This window comes from Pongo pygmaeus, chromosome 20 (genome assembly GCF_028885625.2).
Source record: "Pongo pygmaeus isolate AG05252 chromosome 20, NHGRI_mPonPyg2-v2.0_pri, whole genome shotgun sequence".
NCBI lineage: Eukaryota > Metazoa > Chordata > Mammalia > Primates > Hominidae > Pongo > Pongo pygmaeus.
In genome coordinates, this window is record NC_072393.2 from 55,776,238 (window position 1) to 55,795,053 (window position 18,816).

At 58.0% G+C, this 18,816-nt stretch overlaps 1 protein-coding gene across 4 annotated transcripts; it reads left to right on the forward strand.

Annotated features, from left to right (window-relative positions):
- The first annotated feature begins 1,796 nt into the window (after positions 1–1,796).
- Positions 1,797–18,322, forward strand: SCAF1 (SR-related CTD associated factor 1). Of its 4 annotated transcripts, none has more exons than XM_063658680.1 (11): positions 1,797–1,925; positions 4,702–4,815; positions 5,035–5,092; positions 5,788–5,882; positions 6,206–6,306; positions 6,395–6,510; positions 10,545–13,376; positions 14,033–14,115; positions 14,336–14,554; positions 17,441–17,670; positions 17,888–18,322. In XM_063658680.1, exons 2-11 carry the CDS (start codon positions 4,708–4,710, stop codon positions 17,922–17,924), a joined length of 3,879 nt encoding a protein of 1,292 aa, XP_063514750.1. In that variant the 5' UTR covers positions 1,797–1,925; positions 4,702–4,707; the 3' UTR covers positions 17,925–18,322. The 4 variants fall into 4 exon arrangements, with proteins under 4 accessions (XP_063514750.1, XP_054320962.2, XP_054320963.2 ...); XM_054464987.2 differs by having other exon boundaries at positions 1,799–1,925; positions 17,441–17,569; XM_054464988.2 differs by lacking the exon at positions 1,797–1,925 and adding an exon at positions 2,252–2,390 and having other exon boundaries at positions 17,441–17,569.
- Positions 18,323–18,816: the final 494 nt, after the last annotated feature.

The following is an 18,816-nucleotide window of genomic DNA, read 5'->3' on the forward strand; positions in this document are numbered from 1 at the left end:
GAGGCGGGGCTATGCTAATGAGAGACCTGTGCTCGCCCTGAGCGGCGCCACGCGCTCTCAGCGGGGGGGCGGCCTGTGGGCGTGGCTATGTTAATAAGAATTTATTCTTTCAGCAGACGGGGCGGGAAGCCCCTCAGGGGAGGGGCTATGCAAATAAGGACCCCTGTGACACTGCTGCTTGGGGCATCGTCTCCGAGGCCTTAGTATGGTAGGCGGAGCTCGTCGACTCGCGCGCGCGGCCGTATATAGGGCGCTCCGAGGAAGCAGCAGGTTTTGAGGAGAAGCTCCACCTCCCTCCTGGGATCCTAGCCAAGCTTTCGACCCGGGCGTCTGGGTTAGAAGCTAGAGTCTCCGCCCGCTAAGGGACCCAGGCTTCCGGTTCCCGCTGTCCCAGCCAAGCGGAAGACAGACTGGGAGGAGAGTGGGGCCCTAGAGGGGGACAGCAGGGTAACGGGGCAGGGAGGGGCCGTGAGATCACTGCATTCCTAATCCATGAGCCAGCTCGCCCAAGTAGGGATGCCTGGGTCATGAAGAGCCTGGGGCCAGGATTTCTGGGTCTTGAAGGAGAAGGAAGCAGAGGGCCCAGACTCCTGGGTCCCTAGGAGAAAATGGGGCTGGAGATGTGGACTCCTGGGTCCTGGGGAGGAGGGTGTCAGGGAGGAAGGTAGACAGTTTCCTTAGTACTAGGTTCGGTAAAGGAGGGAGCCGGGGGCCTGGACTCTTAGGTCCAGGGATTGGAGAGGCTAGGGACCCAGGATTCTGGGTCCGAGCGAGGCACTGGCTTGGGGGGACCCTAATTCGTATGTGAGAGCTTGAGACCAGGACTAGTCTGGGAGACCGACTCTTGGATCCGAGGAAGGAAGAATCAGACTCCTGAGTCGGAGGGAGGAGGGAAATAGGAGTCTGGACTCTGCTCTGAGTGAGAGGATTCGGAATTCAGACTTCTCTATACTGAATGAGGCGGCTATGGGGTCGGGCTTCTAGGTTCTAAGTTTATTTTTATTTGTTTATTTTTGAGACACAGTTTCCGTCTTGTAGCCCATGCTGGAGTGCAATGGCGCGATCTCGGGCCCACTGCAACCTCCGCTTCCCGGGTTCAAGCGATTCTCCTACCTCAGCCTCCCGAGTAGCTGGGATTACAGGCGTTAGCCACCACGCCCGGCTAATTTTTGTATTTTTAGTAGAGACTGGGTTTCACCGTGTTGGTCAGGCTGGTCTTGAACTCCTGATATCAGGTGATCCGCCTGCCTCGGTCTTCCAAAGTACTGGGATTACAGACGTGAGCCTCCGCGCCTGGCCTATTTTTATTTTTTTAGAGACGGGGCCTCCCTATGTTGCCTAGGCTGGCTTCCAACTTCTAGGCTCAAGCGATCCTTCCGCCTCAGTCTCCCGAGTGGGACTACGGTGTGCGCCACTGCATCCCGTCTGGTTCTAAATTTAGGGGGGCCTAGAGGATCTGGATTCTGAGAGCCCCAGAATGTGGGCAGCACGACATCCAGCAAGTAGTGCTCACTCCGCCGGACTACAATTCCCTTGCATCTGTTCTGCCTGGCGCCTCGTACGTCACCTCCTGTTCCGCCACACTTTCCGCGCGCGCGCAGAGCACTGTGGGGCGTCATCGCGGGCTACCGCGGCCCCGCCCACTTCACCTCTCACCCCACTAGCTATCCCCGCGCGACAGAGGCGGTGCGCGGACTACGCCTACCGGCGTGCATCGCGCGGACCCCGCCCCGTGTGTCCCATTGGCTTCTGGGAAACCGAGTCCGGTTGCCTTCCCGCCGGCCTTCACGCCGCCGTGCTCGGTACTTGAAATCCCGGCAAGCTCGGCGGCGCTTTAGCTCCGCCTCTCTCCTTCTTTGCTCACGAACCCCGCCCCAGCCCGCCCCGCCCCGCGCCGGGGCCGGAGCCGCAGCCCGAGCGGCGGGGTAAGATGGCGGCGGCGGTCCGGGCCGCGGGGCTCGGGCCTATTGGGGTGGGCGGGGCGGAGTTGGGTCGCTAGTTGTCCCGGGGTCCTCCCCACAAGCCACGGGTCCTGGAGGGCTTCTCGGGGCGGTCTCGGGCCCGGCAGCTGCCGCGAAACCTGGCGCCGAGAGGGGGGCCTTCTCAGGGCCCCGGGACGCATCCGTGGGTTCCTGGGGGCGTCTATGGGGCGTCTCCGAGAGGACTTGGGGCGTCCCTGGGCCTAGACCGAGCCTAAGGCCTGCCCTCCATCACGTAGCTGGCCTGGATCGTGTCTGTAGACACTGTAGATTGTCTTTATGGGCTGACCGAAGGCTAGGGTCTGGTTAGAGGGTTTTGGGGCCATCTTGAGATCTTGAGATATGTCCCAGGGGTGAAGGAGGGTCTGCAAGACCTGAAGAGTATCTTCAGAGCCATCTAGAGCGCCTGGGGTATGTCTGTTAGGGCTGGAAAGTGTCTACATGGGCTGGCCTGAGGATGCAACTGGTCTGCATAAGTCTGGGGCCATTTATCAGGCCTAGAAGCAGTGTTCAAGGGCTAGGAAGTCTTTTAGGGCCCCCTAGGGGGTTGGGTTATGCCCACCAGGGGAGGGCGCCAAGTACTGAGATGTACTGAGGGTCTGGGGTCTCCAAGGTATGGGTAGTGTCTAATAATGGGTGACAGGAGGCTAGGGGCAGTTAGAAGGACCTGGAACCATCTAGATGGCTTTAATGTGACTGCAGGAATGCAGTTTTTATGCCTGGAGCAAATTCGAATGCCTTTGGGGTCAGATCAGCTTGTGGTGAATAATACGGAAAGAGAATGAGGAAATTTTGTCCAGCTTAGATATACTTGCCCTTCAGAAAGTAATTCAAATGAAAAATGTTTTAAGATTCTGCATTACCCTGGGGGTTATTGAGAGAGAATTAATCTACATTAGTCTGGAAGAGTCTGGAGGGTCATCTAGACCCACTATTACAGTGCTTTTCAAGGGGAAACCTGGGCCATGTTGACCGTGATCTGCATTAAGATACATTTTTTCATTGAGACCTGGTACAGACAGTCATAATGTATTTAACATTATATAACATAATGTATTAACATTAACTCACCTTCCACGAATTGACATTTCCACTTACTACTTGTGATGTGCTGCGAAGAACTATTTTGTTCTATTTACTTTTTAAAACAAGCTGTTTGTGAAGCACTAAACTGGTATATGACCCTGTTGTTGGGGAAACCACTGATCCAGACAGGACCTAGCAGTATCTGCAGAGCATTCTTCTGTTCAGAAGATCTAAGTAGCTGAGGGTGTGTCTGCAAAGCCTGGTGCTTTCTAAATGAGCAAGCAAGCATCTTTGTATACTGCAGAGGGTTTGGGGATCCCTCAGCCTGTAGTCAGCAGATGTTGATTAAGCTTCTGATATGTGACAGTCACTGTTCTAGGTAGCATGTGCTTCCCCCGGAGGTGCTGGAGAACAGTTCCAGGGCCAGGAACTGGGGCTGAGCTTATTGAGTATTGGTGAAAGAGGCTGGGATGTAATGGACTATCAGGGTTGGGTGTGTCTTAGGAAGTTAAGAATTAGGTGGAGCTGGGAGGCTGAATATGGAGGCTTGGCATGGTTTGAAAATCTATATGGGATCTAGAACAGGACCAGGGTCTTGTCTTTGCAGGCATGCTGTGGGGGAAGTGAGGAGACAGATGTAGGGGAAACCTGGGCGTTAAGGGCTAATAGTGTCATTCCTGTTCATCCATATTGAGCACTTGAGGTGCTCTAAATATTTGTGTGGCAGAAGTCAGGCTTTCAATATTCACAGCCATTCTCTGAGATAGATGCTCCTATTTCGTGCATTTACAATTAAGCATACTGAGTTGTGGGTTAGGGATTTTGAAGCTTTCTAGGAATTTTGAGATTGGATATTGTCTTACGAGTAGCAGATTTGACAGTCATGGGGAAGCTTACAGCTGAAATATTCATATTTTTCCGAAGCCCTAATCAAGACATCCACCTGTTTGATGGATGATCTTTCAACTGCCTGACTGGGGAATCATATCAAAGAATTTCCATGACATTGCAAAGGCTTCGTGCAGATGGCGATAGGTAAATGCCTCCTGTGAAGTTTTCCTTCAGCATGCCTTTCTGAAGTTTAGCGTTTTCATTTTAAAAATGGCATACTGGTTTTGCAGATCACTCAATGAAGTTTCCAACTTAGGTGTATAAATAAAATTTGGGGGTGGTCCTCACCGTCGAGGACAGTTGATGCTCTAGGAAGCTGTGTGGTGTTTGAGGCATGGCGTTGAATATTGCCCAGCACATTGGCCTTGGGAAAGGTGGGTTTCTAGGACTGTGGAACACACTCTTTAAAATCACAGTGCAGCACACACAAAAAACCTCGGTGTTGGCTTTGCCTCTTAGGAGGCCAGGGAATGAGGTCTTGAAGTTTGGATAGGTTGTTGGAGAAGCTGCGGGAATTGAGGAGTGAGATGTTAAAAGCGGAGGCCAGGGAGGCCTCCCTTTGACATAAGAGGCACCTGAAACCCAGGAAAAAGGAAGAGAATTGCTCCTAGTCCCTGGGGTGTCTGTGCTGGGCCCAGCGCCCACCCAAGCACAGGGTGGAACGGGATGAGGTGGAGGAGAGGAGGGGTGCCAGAGGGGATGCTGAGGGAGATAGTGTGGGGCCCTTGAGGTCTTCATGTCTATCCTCTACTTCCATCCTTTCTCCCGGGACCTCCACTCCAAACTCTCACCCCTGGACCCCCAGGTGACCATGGAGGAAGAAGATGAATCTCGAGGGAAGACGGAAGAGTCGGGCGAGGATCGGGGTGATGGTCCGCCAGACAGAGACCCCACGCTTTCTCCTTCTGCCTTTATCCTGGTGAGGCTGCTGGGCTCCTGGCACTTAGGGATGGAGTAGCTGGGCATCCACACTCCAGGGGCCTGACTCTGGGGCTTGAGGCAGGGGCGCCGGACTTTTGGCTCCCATGAAGCACTTGAGTCTGGCTGTCAGTGTCTGGGATGTCTGTCTCCCAAGGGGCAGAGGTTGCAAAGCATCTGCCTGGGTCCTCTGATGCTTGGTTCTTCCCCCCTTCCCCAGCGAGCCATCCAGCAGGCTGTGGGAAGCTCCCTGCAGGGGGACCTGCCCAATGATAAAGGTATGGTGGCTTCCGGTTCCTTTTAGCCCTGCCCCCTCTCTGCATTCTTTATCCTAATGTCATTCGTACAAGCTTTTCTGAAGCCTCCTGGGTGCCACCCTTGTGCTGGCACGGGGAGCCGAAAATGGGCAGACACCCTGTGGCTGCCTTGGAAGGGCCTAGTGTGCAGTGGAAGGGAGACAGGCACAGTGCTGGGAGAGGGCAGGAGGCCCACCTGAGCTAGCATGGTGGGAGACGAGTCAGGGCACCTTCCCAGAACAGGGACAGTGAATGGCTCTCTAAGGACCTAGAAGAGTCTAAGGACCTAGGATTAGAGGGAAGCCTGATCGGCTGCAGCAGGCCTACAGCACGGGTGCAGTGGCGAGGGGCTGCGCTTGGCTTCCTTGGGGCTGGCATGCAGGGGGGTGTGAGTGGAGTGGGGGGAGGCATGAGAGGTCTGTGGGGACTGGATCCCAGCAAGGCCTGAATGCCAGGTTGAGGTGTCTGAGGGCAGACAGGAGGATGAATGGCTGAGCGTTGGAGCCTCTGAAGTGGGTGCTGGGAAGTCCTCCTGGGAGGCGGCACATGGAGGCCTGGAGAGCAAGCGGGAGGCTGGTTCCGCTGTCAGGAACTAGATCAAGCTCCTCTTTCCTCTACCCCACAAGTCTCTGCAGCAAGTCCCCTGTGTCCAATCCCCCATGCAAATCTCTCACCAGATGGCTCTCGGTGTCATGGCCTTCGATGGCGGCGCTGCCGGAGTCCACGGTCAGAGCCCCGTTCCCAGGAATCAGGGGGCACTGACACGGCTACTGTGAGTAAGAAGAGGGGGCTGGGGGCCTGACTCACGGGTATCAGGGAGGAAGGGACAGGGGCCTGAGTCTGGGGGAATGGGGTTTGGGGACCTGGACTCCTGGCTCTGCGATGCTGACCAGGGGCAATGTTGGAGAGTCTGGGGGCCTGATCTGTGGGCCTGAGCTTTGAGTGTTGATGGCAGTCAGGCTACAGGAATTAGATCCTCAGTTTTCTTGGGGATCTTAGATGTCTGGGTTCCTGAGAGGTTAGGGAGTGGGGAAGCAGGATTTGCCAGTCTTCATGTGACCAGGGACGGCGTAGAGCCTCTCTGGCCTCTTCCAGGTGTTGGACATGGCCGCGGACAGCTTCCTCGCAGGGCTGGTGAGTGTCCTGGATCCTCCGGATACCTGGGTTCCCAGCCGCCTGGACCTGCGGCCTGGCGAGTGAGTAGCTGGGCAGCTGGAGTGGGAGAGGCCTCAGCGTGAGAGCCAGAAGCACCCCTGAGGCTCACCCACCCCTTCCACCTTGCAGAAGCGAGGACATGCTGGAGCTGGTGGCTGAGGTCCGAATCGGGGATAGAGATCCCATCCCTCTGCCTGTGCCCAGCCTGCTGCCCCGTCTCAGGGCCTGGAGGACGGGCAAAACGGGTATGTGGGGCCAGGGCAGAGCTGGGCAGGTGGTCGTGGAGTTGTGTGGGGATCGGCTGTTTTTGGTAGTGATGGTAGCGGTGATCATGTCATTTAGACAAAACCTTTCCCTTTTCTTCGTATTAGACGTGATTAAGGCTGTAGGCGCATACAGATGTACATAAAGTAAAAACTGATGTGCTGGGGCTATGTGCGAGTGGTCAGCGTGTGTGACACCTGGTTTCGGCTCGCTAAGTATTAGTGTCACTGCACTGGGCGTTCATCTCCCCAGGAGGGGGACTCTTCGAGTCTCTATCTTCAGAGAAGCAGACAGCCTGAAAAAGGGCAGGCACTTGCCCAAGGGCGCACAGCCAGATGCTCCATGGGGTGCCTGGGCCTTGAGCCCTGGTGTGTCTGAGTCTGAAGCCCAAGTTTTTGATTTCTGAGATGTGCGCTGCCCAAGGAGGAATCTCTTCCTCCAACCCTACACACAATGGTAACCCTGTGAGCCGTTTAGACCAAACTTGAATGCACATCTCAATTGCAAGGAGGACTTGTTACTATCCACATCGCTGGGCCCACTCCCAGGAGTTCTGATTCTGCAGGTCTGGGGTGGGACCTGGGAATTTTCATTTTAAACAATACATGCTGCTGAGCCCTGGACTCTGTTGAGAACCCTGGGTTTAGGCCTTCCTTCTATGTGAACATATGTATTTGGAGGAGGGGTTGAAGGGAGAGGAGAAGAAGGTGCAGTCAGCTATGGGCACCAGCTGTGAGCTGTGAGCACCAGTTCTGTGGTAGAGCAGGCACACAACTCTGTGCCAGGTCATGTTTACCTTGTTTACCTTGTTTCGCTGTGTCACCCAGGCTGGAGTGCAGTGGCGTAATCTCAGCTCACTGCAACCTCCACTTCCCAAGTACAAGTGATTCTCCTGCCTCAGCCTCCTGAGTAGCTGGGACTACAAGGTGCGTGCCACCACACCCAGCTAATTTTCTTATTTTTAGTAGAGATGGGGTTTCACCATGCTGGCCAGGATGGTCTTGATCTCTTGACCTCAAGTGATCTGCCCGCCTCAGCCTCCCACAGTGCTGGGATTACAGGCGTGAGCCACTGTGCCTGGCTACCTTGTTTGTTTATTTTGAGACAGGGTCTCACTATGTCCCCCAGGCTAGAGTGCAGTGGCACAATCACAGCTCACTGCAGCCTCAAATTTCTGGGCTCAATTTATCCTGTTGTCTCAGTCTCTGGAGTAGCTGGGAGTACAGGTGCATGCCACCATGCCTGGCTAGTTTTTTTTTTCTTTTTTCTTTTTTTGAGATGGAATCTTGCTGTGTCACCTAGGCCGGAGTGCAGTAGTGCGATCTAGTCTCTCTGCAACCTCCGCCTCCCGGGTTCAAGTGATTCTCTCCTGCCTCAGCCTCCCGAGTAGCTGGGATTATAGGTGCGTGCCACCACATTGAGCTAATTTTTGTATTTTTAGTAGAGGTGGGGTTTTACTGTGTTGGCCAGGCTGGTCTCAAACTCCTGACCTGAAGTGATCCACCTGCCTCATCCTCCCAAACTGCTGGGATTATGGGCGTGAGCCACCACGTCCAGCCTTTATTTTTTATTTTTTTAAATTTTTAATAGAGATGAGGTCTTGATATGTTGCCCAGGCTGGTCTTGAACTCCAGAGCTCAAGCAATCCTCCTGCCTTGGCCTCTCAAACTGCTGAGATCACAGGCATGAGCCACCATGCCCGCCACACCCCTCCCCCCTTTTTTTTAACAGCTGTAAATGATTTATCCATTAAGTACAGAGACATGGTGCCTAGGACTCGTGACATTCTTAGGGGCCCACAAAAGTGTTTCAATTTCTTTAAAATCAGAAGCTGTAGGGCTGGGCGCGGTGGCTTACGCCTGTAATCCCAGCACTTTGGGAGGCCAGTGTGGGCGGATCATGAGGTCAAGAGATTGAGACCATCCTGGCCAACATGGTGAAACCCTGTCTCCATTAAAAATACAAAAATTAGCTGGGCATGGTGGCCCACGCCTCTAGTCCCAGCTACTTGGGAGGCTGAGGCCGGAGAATCGCTTGAACTCGGGAGATGGAGGTTGCAGTGAGCCGAGATCGTGCCACTGCACTCCAGCCTGGGTGACAGAGTGAGACTCCCTCTAAAAAAAAAAAAACAAAATCAGAAGCTGCAGAGGATAAGTAAACAAATGGGTCAGGCAACATTCCCCTAAAACTTGATTTAGGAAAACAGATTTCCTAAATCTGTTGCTGGATTTGGCCCCCGGGCCTTAAAAGTGATAAAGGTGTATCCGGAAGCTAATAGTAGTTGTTTTCAGGGGGACTCTGAGGTTATGTTTTATTTGCTTATTCCAGGTAGTTTTAAAAAGAAAAGAAAGTTCACCCATAATCCTATTCCATATAGAAATTTATATAAAGCTGTGGATCTCGTGTGTTTGCGGAGTGCTCTAGTCTGTGGAGTATTTTGTGCTTAAGGTGCTGGGAATAGCAATGAGGCTAGGAAAAGCTGAGGCTCAGACTGTCCTCACCCAGCAGCAGGTGCAGCCTGGCTCTTTCTGCGCACTCATCTATTCCTCCGCTTATCCTGGGAAGTAAATGCTGTCATCATCACCCCTGCTTCATCTTCCCCTAAGCCCTTGGCAGCTGAGGGACTGTATACTCCACTCATTGATATTTTTTTTGTTTGTTTTTGAGATGAAGTTTTGCTCTTGTTGCCCAGGCTGGAGTGCAGTGGTGCGATCTCGGCTCACTGCAACCTCTGCCTCCCGGTTTCGAGTGATTCTCCTGCCTCAGCCTCCCGGGTAGTTGGGATTACAAGCATGTGCCACTACATCCGGCTAATTTGGTATTTTTAGTAGAGACGGGCTTTCTCCATGTTGGTCAGGCTGGTCTTGAACCCCCAACCTCAGGTGATCCATCTGCCTTGGCCTCCCAAAGTGCTGGGATTACAGGCATGAGTCACCCCACCCAGCCATAAAGGGTGTTGGATGAATGAACATACCCCCATTTTATAGATGAGGAAACTGAAGTAGACACATTGATCCACTTGCCTGTGGTCACGTGGCTTGTGAGGGCCAGCCCCTGGATCAAGGGGTGGCTCTGGTGCTGCCCTCTTGACCCCTCTCCTTCCCTGGCACTGTCCTCACACCACTCTGCTGGCATCCTTGCCTGTGGTGTGGCCTCTGTCAGCCACCTCCATCATGTGACTGTGGCATCGAGACTGTAGTACTTAGCACAGTGCAGCGGGCTCTTTGGGGGCGAATGAGGTGACATACGAAGCACCATGCCTGGTTTGGAGGAAGAGGCAAACCTTTGTCATTGTCACCTTCACTGGTCAGTGGTGTCTCGGAGTCCTGAGCAGATGTAATTCCTTGGGTGGGGACTCAGCACAGCGTGAAGAGCCTGGGGTGAAGACCAGCCTTCCTGGGCTCCCCAGCTCTGCCATTTCCTGACTCTGCACTGGAATCTCACCCTCTACCAAACGGGAGAGACTCCCACGAGAGGCAGCTGGCACAGCAGGCTGGAGCTTGTTTTTGTCTTGGAGGGGGACTTAGGTTTGAATCCCAGCTCTCCCCCTGCAGCCTGTTTTCCTGTTTCTTCTTCACCCAGGATGGAGTGTGGTGTTGTGGTTGTAGCTCACTGCAGCCTCCACCTCCTGGGATGGGTCGCCAGCACTGGTCAAGATAGTTCCTGGTTTCAAGGCCAGGGTACATTGCCCAGGGTCAGGCCAGTGCTGTCTCAGGATATGGGAGTGCAGGTTCGGGGCTGCATTGACTGAGTTTACACCCTGACTGCTGCCTCCTCTCTGTGTGCCCTTGGGGAGGATACTGCAGCCCTCTGCCTCAGTTTCCTCCAGTGACCTTTGGGTTAAGAACCATGGTGTGCAGTTGTTGGGAGCATCCTACAGCTGGCTCCTGTGAAGCACTTGGGGCTTCCTGGGCAGGACCTGGTGGCCCAGCGAGTGTCCACAGCTGGGCCAGCAAGCAGGCGCCAGGAGGGAGGTGAAGGCCCTGACCGCCTCTCTCTCCCTGTTCCTTTGCAGTTTCTCCACAGTCGAACTCCTCTAGGCCCACCTGTGCCCGTCACCTCACCTTGGGCACGGGAGACGGGGGCCCTGCCCCACCCCCTGCCCCCTCCTCTGCATCCTCCTCCCCTTCCCCTTCTCCCTCATCTTCCTCCCCTTCCCCTCCCCCGCCCCCACCGCCCCCTGCACCCCCAGCCCCACCTGCCCCCCGATTCGATATCTATGACCCCTTCCACCCCACCGACGAGGCCTACTCTCCACCGCCTGCTCCGGAGCAAAAGTACGACCCTTTCGAGCCCACTGGCTCCAACCCCAGCTCATCAGCCGGGACCCCCTCACCTGAGGAGGAAGAGGAGGAGGAGGAGGAGGAAGAAGAGGAAGAGGAAGACGAGGAGGAGGAGGAAGGCCTGTCCCAGAGCATCAGTCGCATCTCGGAGACCCTGGCGGGCATCTACGACGACAACAGCCTGAGCCAGGACTTCCCAGGTGACGAGAGCCCCCGCCCGGACCCGCAGCCCACACAGCCGACTCCGGCCCCTGGAACGCCGCCCCAGGTGGACTCCACCCGGGCTGATGGAGCCATGCGCCGGCGGGTCTTCGTGGTGGGGACCGAGGCAGAGGCCTGTCGGGAAGGCAAGGTCTCGGTGGAGGTGGTTACCGCTGGTGGAGCCGCCCTCCCGCCGCCACTGCTGCCACCAGGCGACTCGGAGATCGAGGAAGGCGAGATCGTCCAGCCGGAGGAGGAGCCCAGGGTGGCGCTGTCCCTCTTCCGCCCCGGCGGCCGGGCCGCCCGGCCTCCGCCGGCCTCCTCGGCCACCCCCACGGCCCAGCCCCTTCCCCAGCCTCCCGCTCCCCGGGCCCCCGAGGGGGACGACTTCTTGTCCCTGCATGCGGAGTCGGACGGCGAGGGCGCCCTGCAGGTGGACCTGGGGGAGCCGGCTCCCGCGCCGCCCGCCGCCGACTCGCGCTGGGGCGGCCTGGACCTGCGCCGCAAGATCCTGACCCAGCGGCGGGAGCGCTACCGCCAGCGCTCGCCCTCCCCGGCGCCCGCACCCGCCCCGGCCGCCGCTGCTGGTCCGCCCACACGCAAGAAGTCCAGGCGGGAACGCAAGCGCAGCGGCGAGGCCAAGGAGGCCGCCTCGTCCTCGTCGGGCACCCAGCCCGCGCCGCCCGCCCCGGCCTCGCCCTGGGACTCCAAGAAGCATCGCTCGCGGGACCGCAAGCCCGGCTCCCACGCCTCATCGTCCGCCCGCCGCCGCTCCCGCTCCCGTTCCCGCTCCACCCGCCGCCGCTCACGAAGCACCGACCGCCGCCGCGGGGGCAGCCGCAGGTCGCGGTCTCGGGAGAAGCGGCGACGGCGGCGGCGCTCCGCCTCCCCGCCCCCGGCCACCTCCTCATCGTCGTCCTCGAGGCGCGAGCGGCACCGCGGGAAACACCGGGACGGTGGCGGCAGCAAGAAGAAGAAGAAGCGGTCGCGGTCCCGGGGTGAGAAGCGGTCTGGGGATGGCAGCGAGAAGGCCCCGGCGCCCGCCCCGCCGCCCTCCGGCTCCACCTCGGGTGGTGACCGCGACAGCCGCCGCCGGGGGGCCGTGCCACCCTCCATCCAGGACCTCACGGACCACGACCTCTTCGCCATCAAGCGGACCATCACGGTGGGCCGGCTTGACAAGTCCGACCTCCGAGGACCCTCTCCTGCCCCGGCCTCGTCACCTAAGCGGGAGGTCCTGTACGACTCCGAGGGACTGAGCGGCGAGGAGCGGGGCGGCAAGAGCAGCCAGAAGGATCGGCGCCGCTCGGGGGCCGCCTCCTCCTCCTCCTCCTCCCGGGAGAAGGGGTCTCGTCGGAAGGCGCTGGACGGGGGTGACCGGGATCGGGACAGGGACAGAGATAGGGACAGGGACAGGTCATCCAAGAAGGCCCGGCCCCCCAAGGAGTCGGCGCCTTCCTCAGGGCCCCCGCCAAAGCCACCAGTCAGCAGCGGCTCAGGCTCTTCATCCTCGTCCTCCTCCTGTTCTTCCCGGAAAGTGAAGCTGCAGTCCAAGGTGGCGGTGCTGATCCGCGAGGGTGTCAGCAGCACCACCCCAGCCAAGGATGCCGCATCAGCCGGCCTGGGCTCCATTGGCGTCAAATTCAGCCGTGACCGCGAGAGTCGCTCCCCCTTCCTCAAACCTGACGAGCGGGCCCCCACTGAGATGGCCAAAGCAGCTCCGGGCAGCACCAAGCCCAAAAAGACCAAGGTCAAGGCCAAGGCAGGGGCCAAGAAAGCCAAGGGGACCAAGGGAAAGACCAAGCCATCCAAGACCAGGAAAAAGGTCCGCAGCGGAGGTGGCAGCGGGGGCAGTGGCGGCCAAGTGTCGCTAAAGAAGTCCAAGGCAGATAGCTGCAGCCAGGCGGCAGGCACCAAGGGAGCGGAGGAGACTTCCTGGTCCGGGGAGGAGCGGGCAGCCAAGGTTCCTAGCACCCCGCCCCCCAAGGTAGCCCCACCACCCCCTGCCCTCACTCCGGACTCGCAGACCGTGGACAGCAGCTGCAAGACACCTGAGGTCTCCTTCCTGCCCGAGGAGGCCACTGAGGAGGCTGGGGTCCGAGGTGGGGCAGAGGAGGAGGAGGAGGAGGAAGAAGAGGAGGAGGAGGAGGAAGAGGAGGAGGAGCAGCAGCCTGCTACCACCACGGCCACCAGCACTGCTGCAGCTGCCCCAAGCACTGCCCCCAGCGCGGGGTCCACAGCCGGTGACTCGGGGGCGGAGGACGGGCCAGCTTCCCGTGTCTCCCAGCTGCCCACGCTGCCCCCGCCCATGCCCTGGAATCTGCCGGCTGGTGTGGACTGCACCACCAGCGGCGTCCTGGCCTGTGAGTGTCCCCTGGGGGAGGGTGGTGCTGGGGCAGGTGAGACAGGATGGGGACTGGAGGGTACAGACTTAGAGGCAGTGGGGTGCCTTGGCAGGGGGAGGTTTATAGGGACATAGACTGGGAGGGTGGTGGTGGGTAAAGGCCAGCCAGCATCTGTCCAGAGGCTCTAGGTGCCTGGGTGTACTGGGAGAGAGGGGCCGGCAAGAGCAGGTGGTGGCCAGCACAGACTGGAGTGGTGGGCTGGGTTCTGGGACTCCCCTAGATGGGGAGTAGGAGAGAGGGACCAGAAACAATGGCTTGAGCAGGGCACTGTATTCCTTACGGATGGCGGTTGCCTCTACCAGACTGCAGAGGTGGGGAGAGAGGTTGGGACTGGCCACAGCGGGTCAGAAGGCAGAATCTCACTCCTGCCACTGTCTCATCACTGCATGACCCTGGCCAGCCCCGCACCCACACACCTGGAGTCCCAAGAACATTCGTGGTATGGGCTGTTCTCTCATTGGCCAAGGCCCCCTTTTCCCAGTTCTGAGTGTGAGGCCTTGTGGCTGTTCTGGGGCTAAGGGCAGGAGATGACAGCAGGTGTCCAGGTGAGGTTCACCAGCTCCTGTCCTGTCACCTCCCCCATCTTCATATTGTCACCTCTCCGCCTCCTGCAGTGACTGCACTTCTCTTCAAGATGGAAGAAGCCAACCTGGCGAGCCGAGCGAAGGCCCAGGAGCTGATCCAGGCCACCAACCAGGTGGGCTCCCCTGGGGGAGAGTCCCTGCCGCCCCTTCTTTTGTCCGTTGCCTCGGGTTAGGAGAGGAACCGCAGGCCCGGCAGCTCTGGGGCAAGGTATTAGCCTGAAGAGGAGCCTGTTGCCTCAGCTGTGGGGAAGTCAGCGTGGGAACAGTGGGGTGCACGTCCCCTCTTCCCCTCCACCTCCCTTTACTCATCACCTCTCCATCCTCTTCCCACAGATCCTCAGCCACAGAAAGCCACCCTCAAGTCTGGGGGTGACCCCAGCTCCTGTGCCCACCTCTTTGGGTCTGCCCCCTGGCCCCTCCAGCTACCTGCTTCCTGGCAGCCTCCCTCTGGGGGGCTGCGGTTCGACCCCCCCAACCCCCACCGGGCTGGCTGCCACGTCTGACAAGAGAGAGGGCAGCAGCAGCTCTGAGGGCCGTGGGGACACAGATAAGGTGAGCTGGCCTGGGGAGAGGTGGGGCAGTGGTGACAGTTCTGTAGAGAATATGGACAGGAACTGAGACGCGGGGGCCCAAGGAGAAAGGGAGACTGAGGCAGGCAGACAGGGCCGTAGAGACCAAAGTCATGGAACCATAAGGAACTCCACTTTGCTGGAATGGGTGAGCAGGAAATGCACTGGGCGTGTCCAAAGGAAGATCACGTCTGTGCGTGTGTGGGGCTGTGTGCGTACACCCCACATATACACACCCTGGAAGAGACGCCCCACGCTGCAGCCCACCGCTTGATTATCTGTTGCTTGCGCTGTCTCCCTCTCTGTGTGAGTGGGGGAGGGTGGTTTCTGAATGAAAACTCAAGAACTTGTTTCTAGATGAAGGGAGGGAGAATGGGTGCCAGGCAGACGGTAATGTAGGTTCTTATTCAGCTGCTCTGGCCGGCTCCTACTCCTGGGCTCTGGGGCTGTTTCTCTCTTGGTCAGGTCTACATGTGGGTTTTTGTTTTTGTTTTTTTGTTTTTCTTTGAGATGGAGTCTTGCTCTGTCACCCGGTCTGGAGTGCAATGGTGCCATCTCGACTCACTGCAGCCTCCGCCTCCAGGGTTCAAGTGATTCTCCTACCTCAGCCTCCCGAGTAGCTGGGATGACAGGCACCCGCCACCACACCCAGCTAATTTTTGTATTTTTAGTAGAGACGGGGTTTCACCATGTTGGCCAGGCTGGTCTTGACTCCTGACCTCAGGTGATCTGCCAGCCTCGGCCTCCCAAAGTGCTGGGATTACAGGTGTGAGCCACCGTGCCCGGCCTTGGTTGGTTGGTTTTTGAGACAGGGTCTCGCTCTGTCACCCAAGCTGGCATGCAGTGGCACAATCACAGCTCATTGTAGCCTCAGCCTTGATCTCTTGGGCTCAAGGGATCCTCCTACCTCAGCATCCTGTGTAGCTAGGACTACAGGCATGTGCCACCATGCTCAGCTAATTTCTTAATTTTTTGTAGAGTTGGGGTCTCACTATGTTGCCCAGGCTGGTCTCAAACTCCTGAGCTCAAGGGATTCTCCCACCTCGGCCTCCCAAAGTGCTGGGATTATAGGCATGAGTCACTGCACCCAGCCTAGATGTGTTTTCTTACAGTCCAGTAGCCCATAGCCAGACGGTGGTGTTGGTCACCCTTACACAGCTGTGTACCGTGCTGGATAAAGCTGTATAAACCCCATTAAACATCCCGTGTGAGCCGCGGAAGCGGGGCTGCAGCTTAGCCGGTCACTTGTCCGTAGCTTGTGCCTTGTGCTGCAGGACTCGGGTGGTGAGGACCCCCTGGTCTACAGTGGCCCTTGCTCTGCCCTGGTCTGTGCTCTGCCCTTTGCCCCGCTTTGCCACATCCGAGATGGGTGTTGGGGATCAGCGTCTCTCTAGAGACCCACATCCTGTGGGGCCAGGCAAGCCTGAGATGTCCCTCCAGGGTGGCCTGTGTCTCTTCTGGCCATAGAGTTGCCCTAACAGCTCAGTAGCTCGTCAGATAGTGTCACTGATGTTGCTCCTGGAGTTGGCTAGCCATTGTGCCCTGCCCTTCCCAGGACTCAGTTTACCTGCCCCTACTTTGATAATCACCTGGCTTGAGAGGGCAGCGTCTCCAAGGGTGGTGCCAAGGGACTGTCCCTTGTGCCTTCAGAAGGCCTGTTCTTCTCTGGTCCCATGTGGCTCTCTGGCTAGAGGTTTCCTGTCTGCTTTTGCAAAGATTCTGCCTGAGGCCAGGGCTGCAGCTGCTGCCCCGAGCCTGCGGCTGCGGGATCTCCTAGCCTGCTGGCCACAGGCGGGAAGAGCCTTGCCTCAGAAGCTCTCTGCCCTGTCCCTGTCGCGTCCTCCCCTTTTCATCCCATGGCCATCCCCCTTGGAACAGGCACGGCTCCCCTGGATTGAGTCTTTGCTCTGTACCCAGCCTGTGCCATGTCCTCCATGTGTGTCGCTGTAGTCCTGCCCATAGGTGCTGTCCCCGTTTTACAAATGAGCCACAAAGATGGCCGGGCACGGTGGCTCATGCCTATAATTCCAACACTTTACAAAGCCGAGGCGGGTGAATCGCTTGAGCCCAGGAGTTCAAGATCAGCTTGGGCAACATAGTGAGACCCAGTCGCCACAAAAAGTACAAGAATTAGCCAGGCGTGGGGGTGGCACATCTAGTCCCAGCTACTCAGGAGGCTGAGGTGGGAAGATCGCTTTAGCCCAGGAGACCAGGGGTACAGTGAGCAGTGATTGTGCCACTGCACTCCAGCCTGCATGATAGTGAGAGACCCTGTCTCAAAAACAAACAAAAAATGAGCCACAAAAAGGTTTGGCTGAGCATCCCAGGGGTCAGAGACAGGGAGTGGCAGACCAGGCTTCTGATACAAATGGGCTCAAGGTCAGTCCCCACCCCCACTCCCCAGTGCCCCTCAGCCCTAGTCACCCCCTCCATCCCCTGGGTGACCAGAGCAGTATTGTAAAAACCTAAACTGAGTGCCCCCCGCTCCCGCGATGAAAAGCCCTGTGCAGTTTTCTACAGAGTCTCATTCAAAACCAGCTGCAATTGCTTGACCAATGCCTGTCTTCTCATCAGACTGAACTTTGTGAGGGCAGACGACACACGTGTCCTGGTCCTGGCCAGGCCTGGGGCAGCCCAGGGTTCGGCCTAGAGGAGATGTTCAGTGACATGCAGAGGCCCAGGCCTGGCCTTTGGTCCCGGGCACCTGCAGCAGAGGGCACATGGGACGGACCCTCAGCAGGACTTCCAGCCTGAAAGCAGCCAGACGGCCAGAGTGGCTAGGCTGGCAGCAGAGGCGAGTGGAGGTGGAGGTTCCGCAGGTACTCACTGGCCCTTGCTGTGTCTTCCCCCGTTGTCGACACCCCACCAGTATCTGAAGAAGCTGCACACGCAGGAGCGGGCGGTGGAGGAGGTGAAGCTGGCCATCAAGCCGTACTATCAGAAGAAGGACATCACCAAGGAGGAGTATAAGGACATCCTGAGGAAGGCCGTCCACAAGGTGGGCACCCGGAGAGAGGGGCAGACACAGGCCGGGGAGAGAACGAGCTGGAGGGACAGATGTGTGCAGACAGATGGACGCGGATGGGAGACGGGGAGGAGGTCAGTCTGGGAGGTGAGGAGGGTGACGGGATTTTCTCAAGGCCACCTGGGCCTGTTCCGCTGGCCCTGGGGCACCCATCGTCTAGGGGGACAGAGGGACTTTGGCCTGGTTCTTGGGGAAGCTCCTCCTACCACAGTCCCAAGCTGTGCCCAACAGTCCCGGGTGGATGGGGCCCCGGGAGCCTGGTGGTGACTCCAACTGTCCCCGGCCCCCCAGATCTGCCACAGCAAAAGTGGGGAGATCAACCCGGTGAAGGTGAGCAACCTGGTGCGGGCCTACGTCCAGCGCTACCGCTACTTCCGCAAGCACGGTCGCAAGCCAGGGGACCCCCCAGGGCCCCCACGGCCGCCCAAGGAGCCAGGGCCCCCGGACAAGGGTGGCCCGGGCCTGCCCCTGCCCCCTCTCTGAGATCCCTGGCCAGCTCTTCGCCCCTCACCTCTTTGAAATTCTGGACGTATTTATGGCTCCACCTCCCCACCTCCCTCCCCCGTCAGTGGGATGATTGGGGGAGGGTTGCTGCAGGGAAGAGGAGAGCCCCCTGCCCTGCCCTGCCCCGTGCCCACCTCCCTTGCCCCCAAGCCTGTCCCCAGTGCCCCTCCCTTCTGTTCGTGCTCCTCTCCCCAGTTTCATTAAAGATTTCATGAAACATTACCCCTGAGCCCCATGGTTCTAACCCTTTGTTTTCAGAGACAAATTTGCCAGAGGGTTGGGGAGGGACCCCCAGGAGGCTGAGGGTGGGAGACGGAGACCAGACTGTGACTTGGGGCAGCTGCCTCCCCTGGGCCTCAGTTTTCTTATCTGTATAGTGGGTGTTGTGACGATTGAACAAGACACAGGTGGAGCACTTAGCACAATCTCTGGCTGGGAGCGAGCTGCTCACAGGGAGGCGGGGGCTGGGCCCCACCTGATCAGCATCTTCCCAGCTCAGGGCTCCTGGGTGCCATGTGCCTGTCTTGGAATTGCTCCCAGAGCAGGATCTGTGTTCCCCATTGAGTTGGCTTCTCTTCTCAGCAGCCCCGTGAGGCTGGGGTGATCTCATCCACTCTCCTGAGAGGGAAACTGAGGCACAGAGCAGCAAGGGCCGAAGGGTGAGTCAGGGCTGCGCTGGCTTCTGCCAGTTTCATCACCCAGAACTGCAGCCCAAC

What these genes read in the sequence shown, in the direction of transcription:
- SCAF1 (XM_054464987.2), top strand. Translation starts at nt 4,708, where the DNA reads ATGGAGGAAGAAGATGAATCTCGAGGGAAGACGGAAGAGTCGGGCGAG. An exon ending in GGGGCACTGACACGGCTACT is followed by an intron (nt 5,883 to 6,205) that starts GTGAGTAAGAAG and finishes GGCCTCTTCCAG; the next exon opens with GTGTTGGACATGGCCGCGGA. An exon ending in CACCAGCGGCGTCCTGGCCT is followed by an intron (nt 13,377 to 14,032) that starts GTGAGTGTCCCC and finishes CGCCTCCTGCAG; the next exon opens with TGACTGCACTTCTCTTCAAG.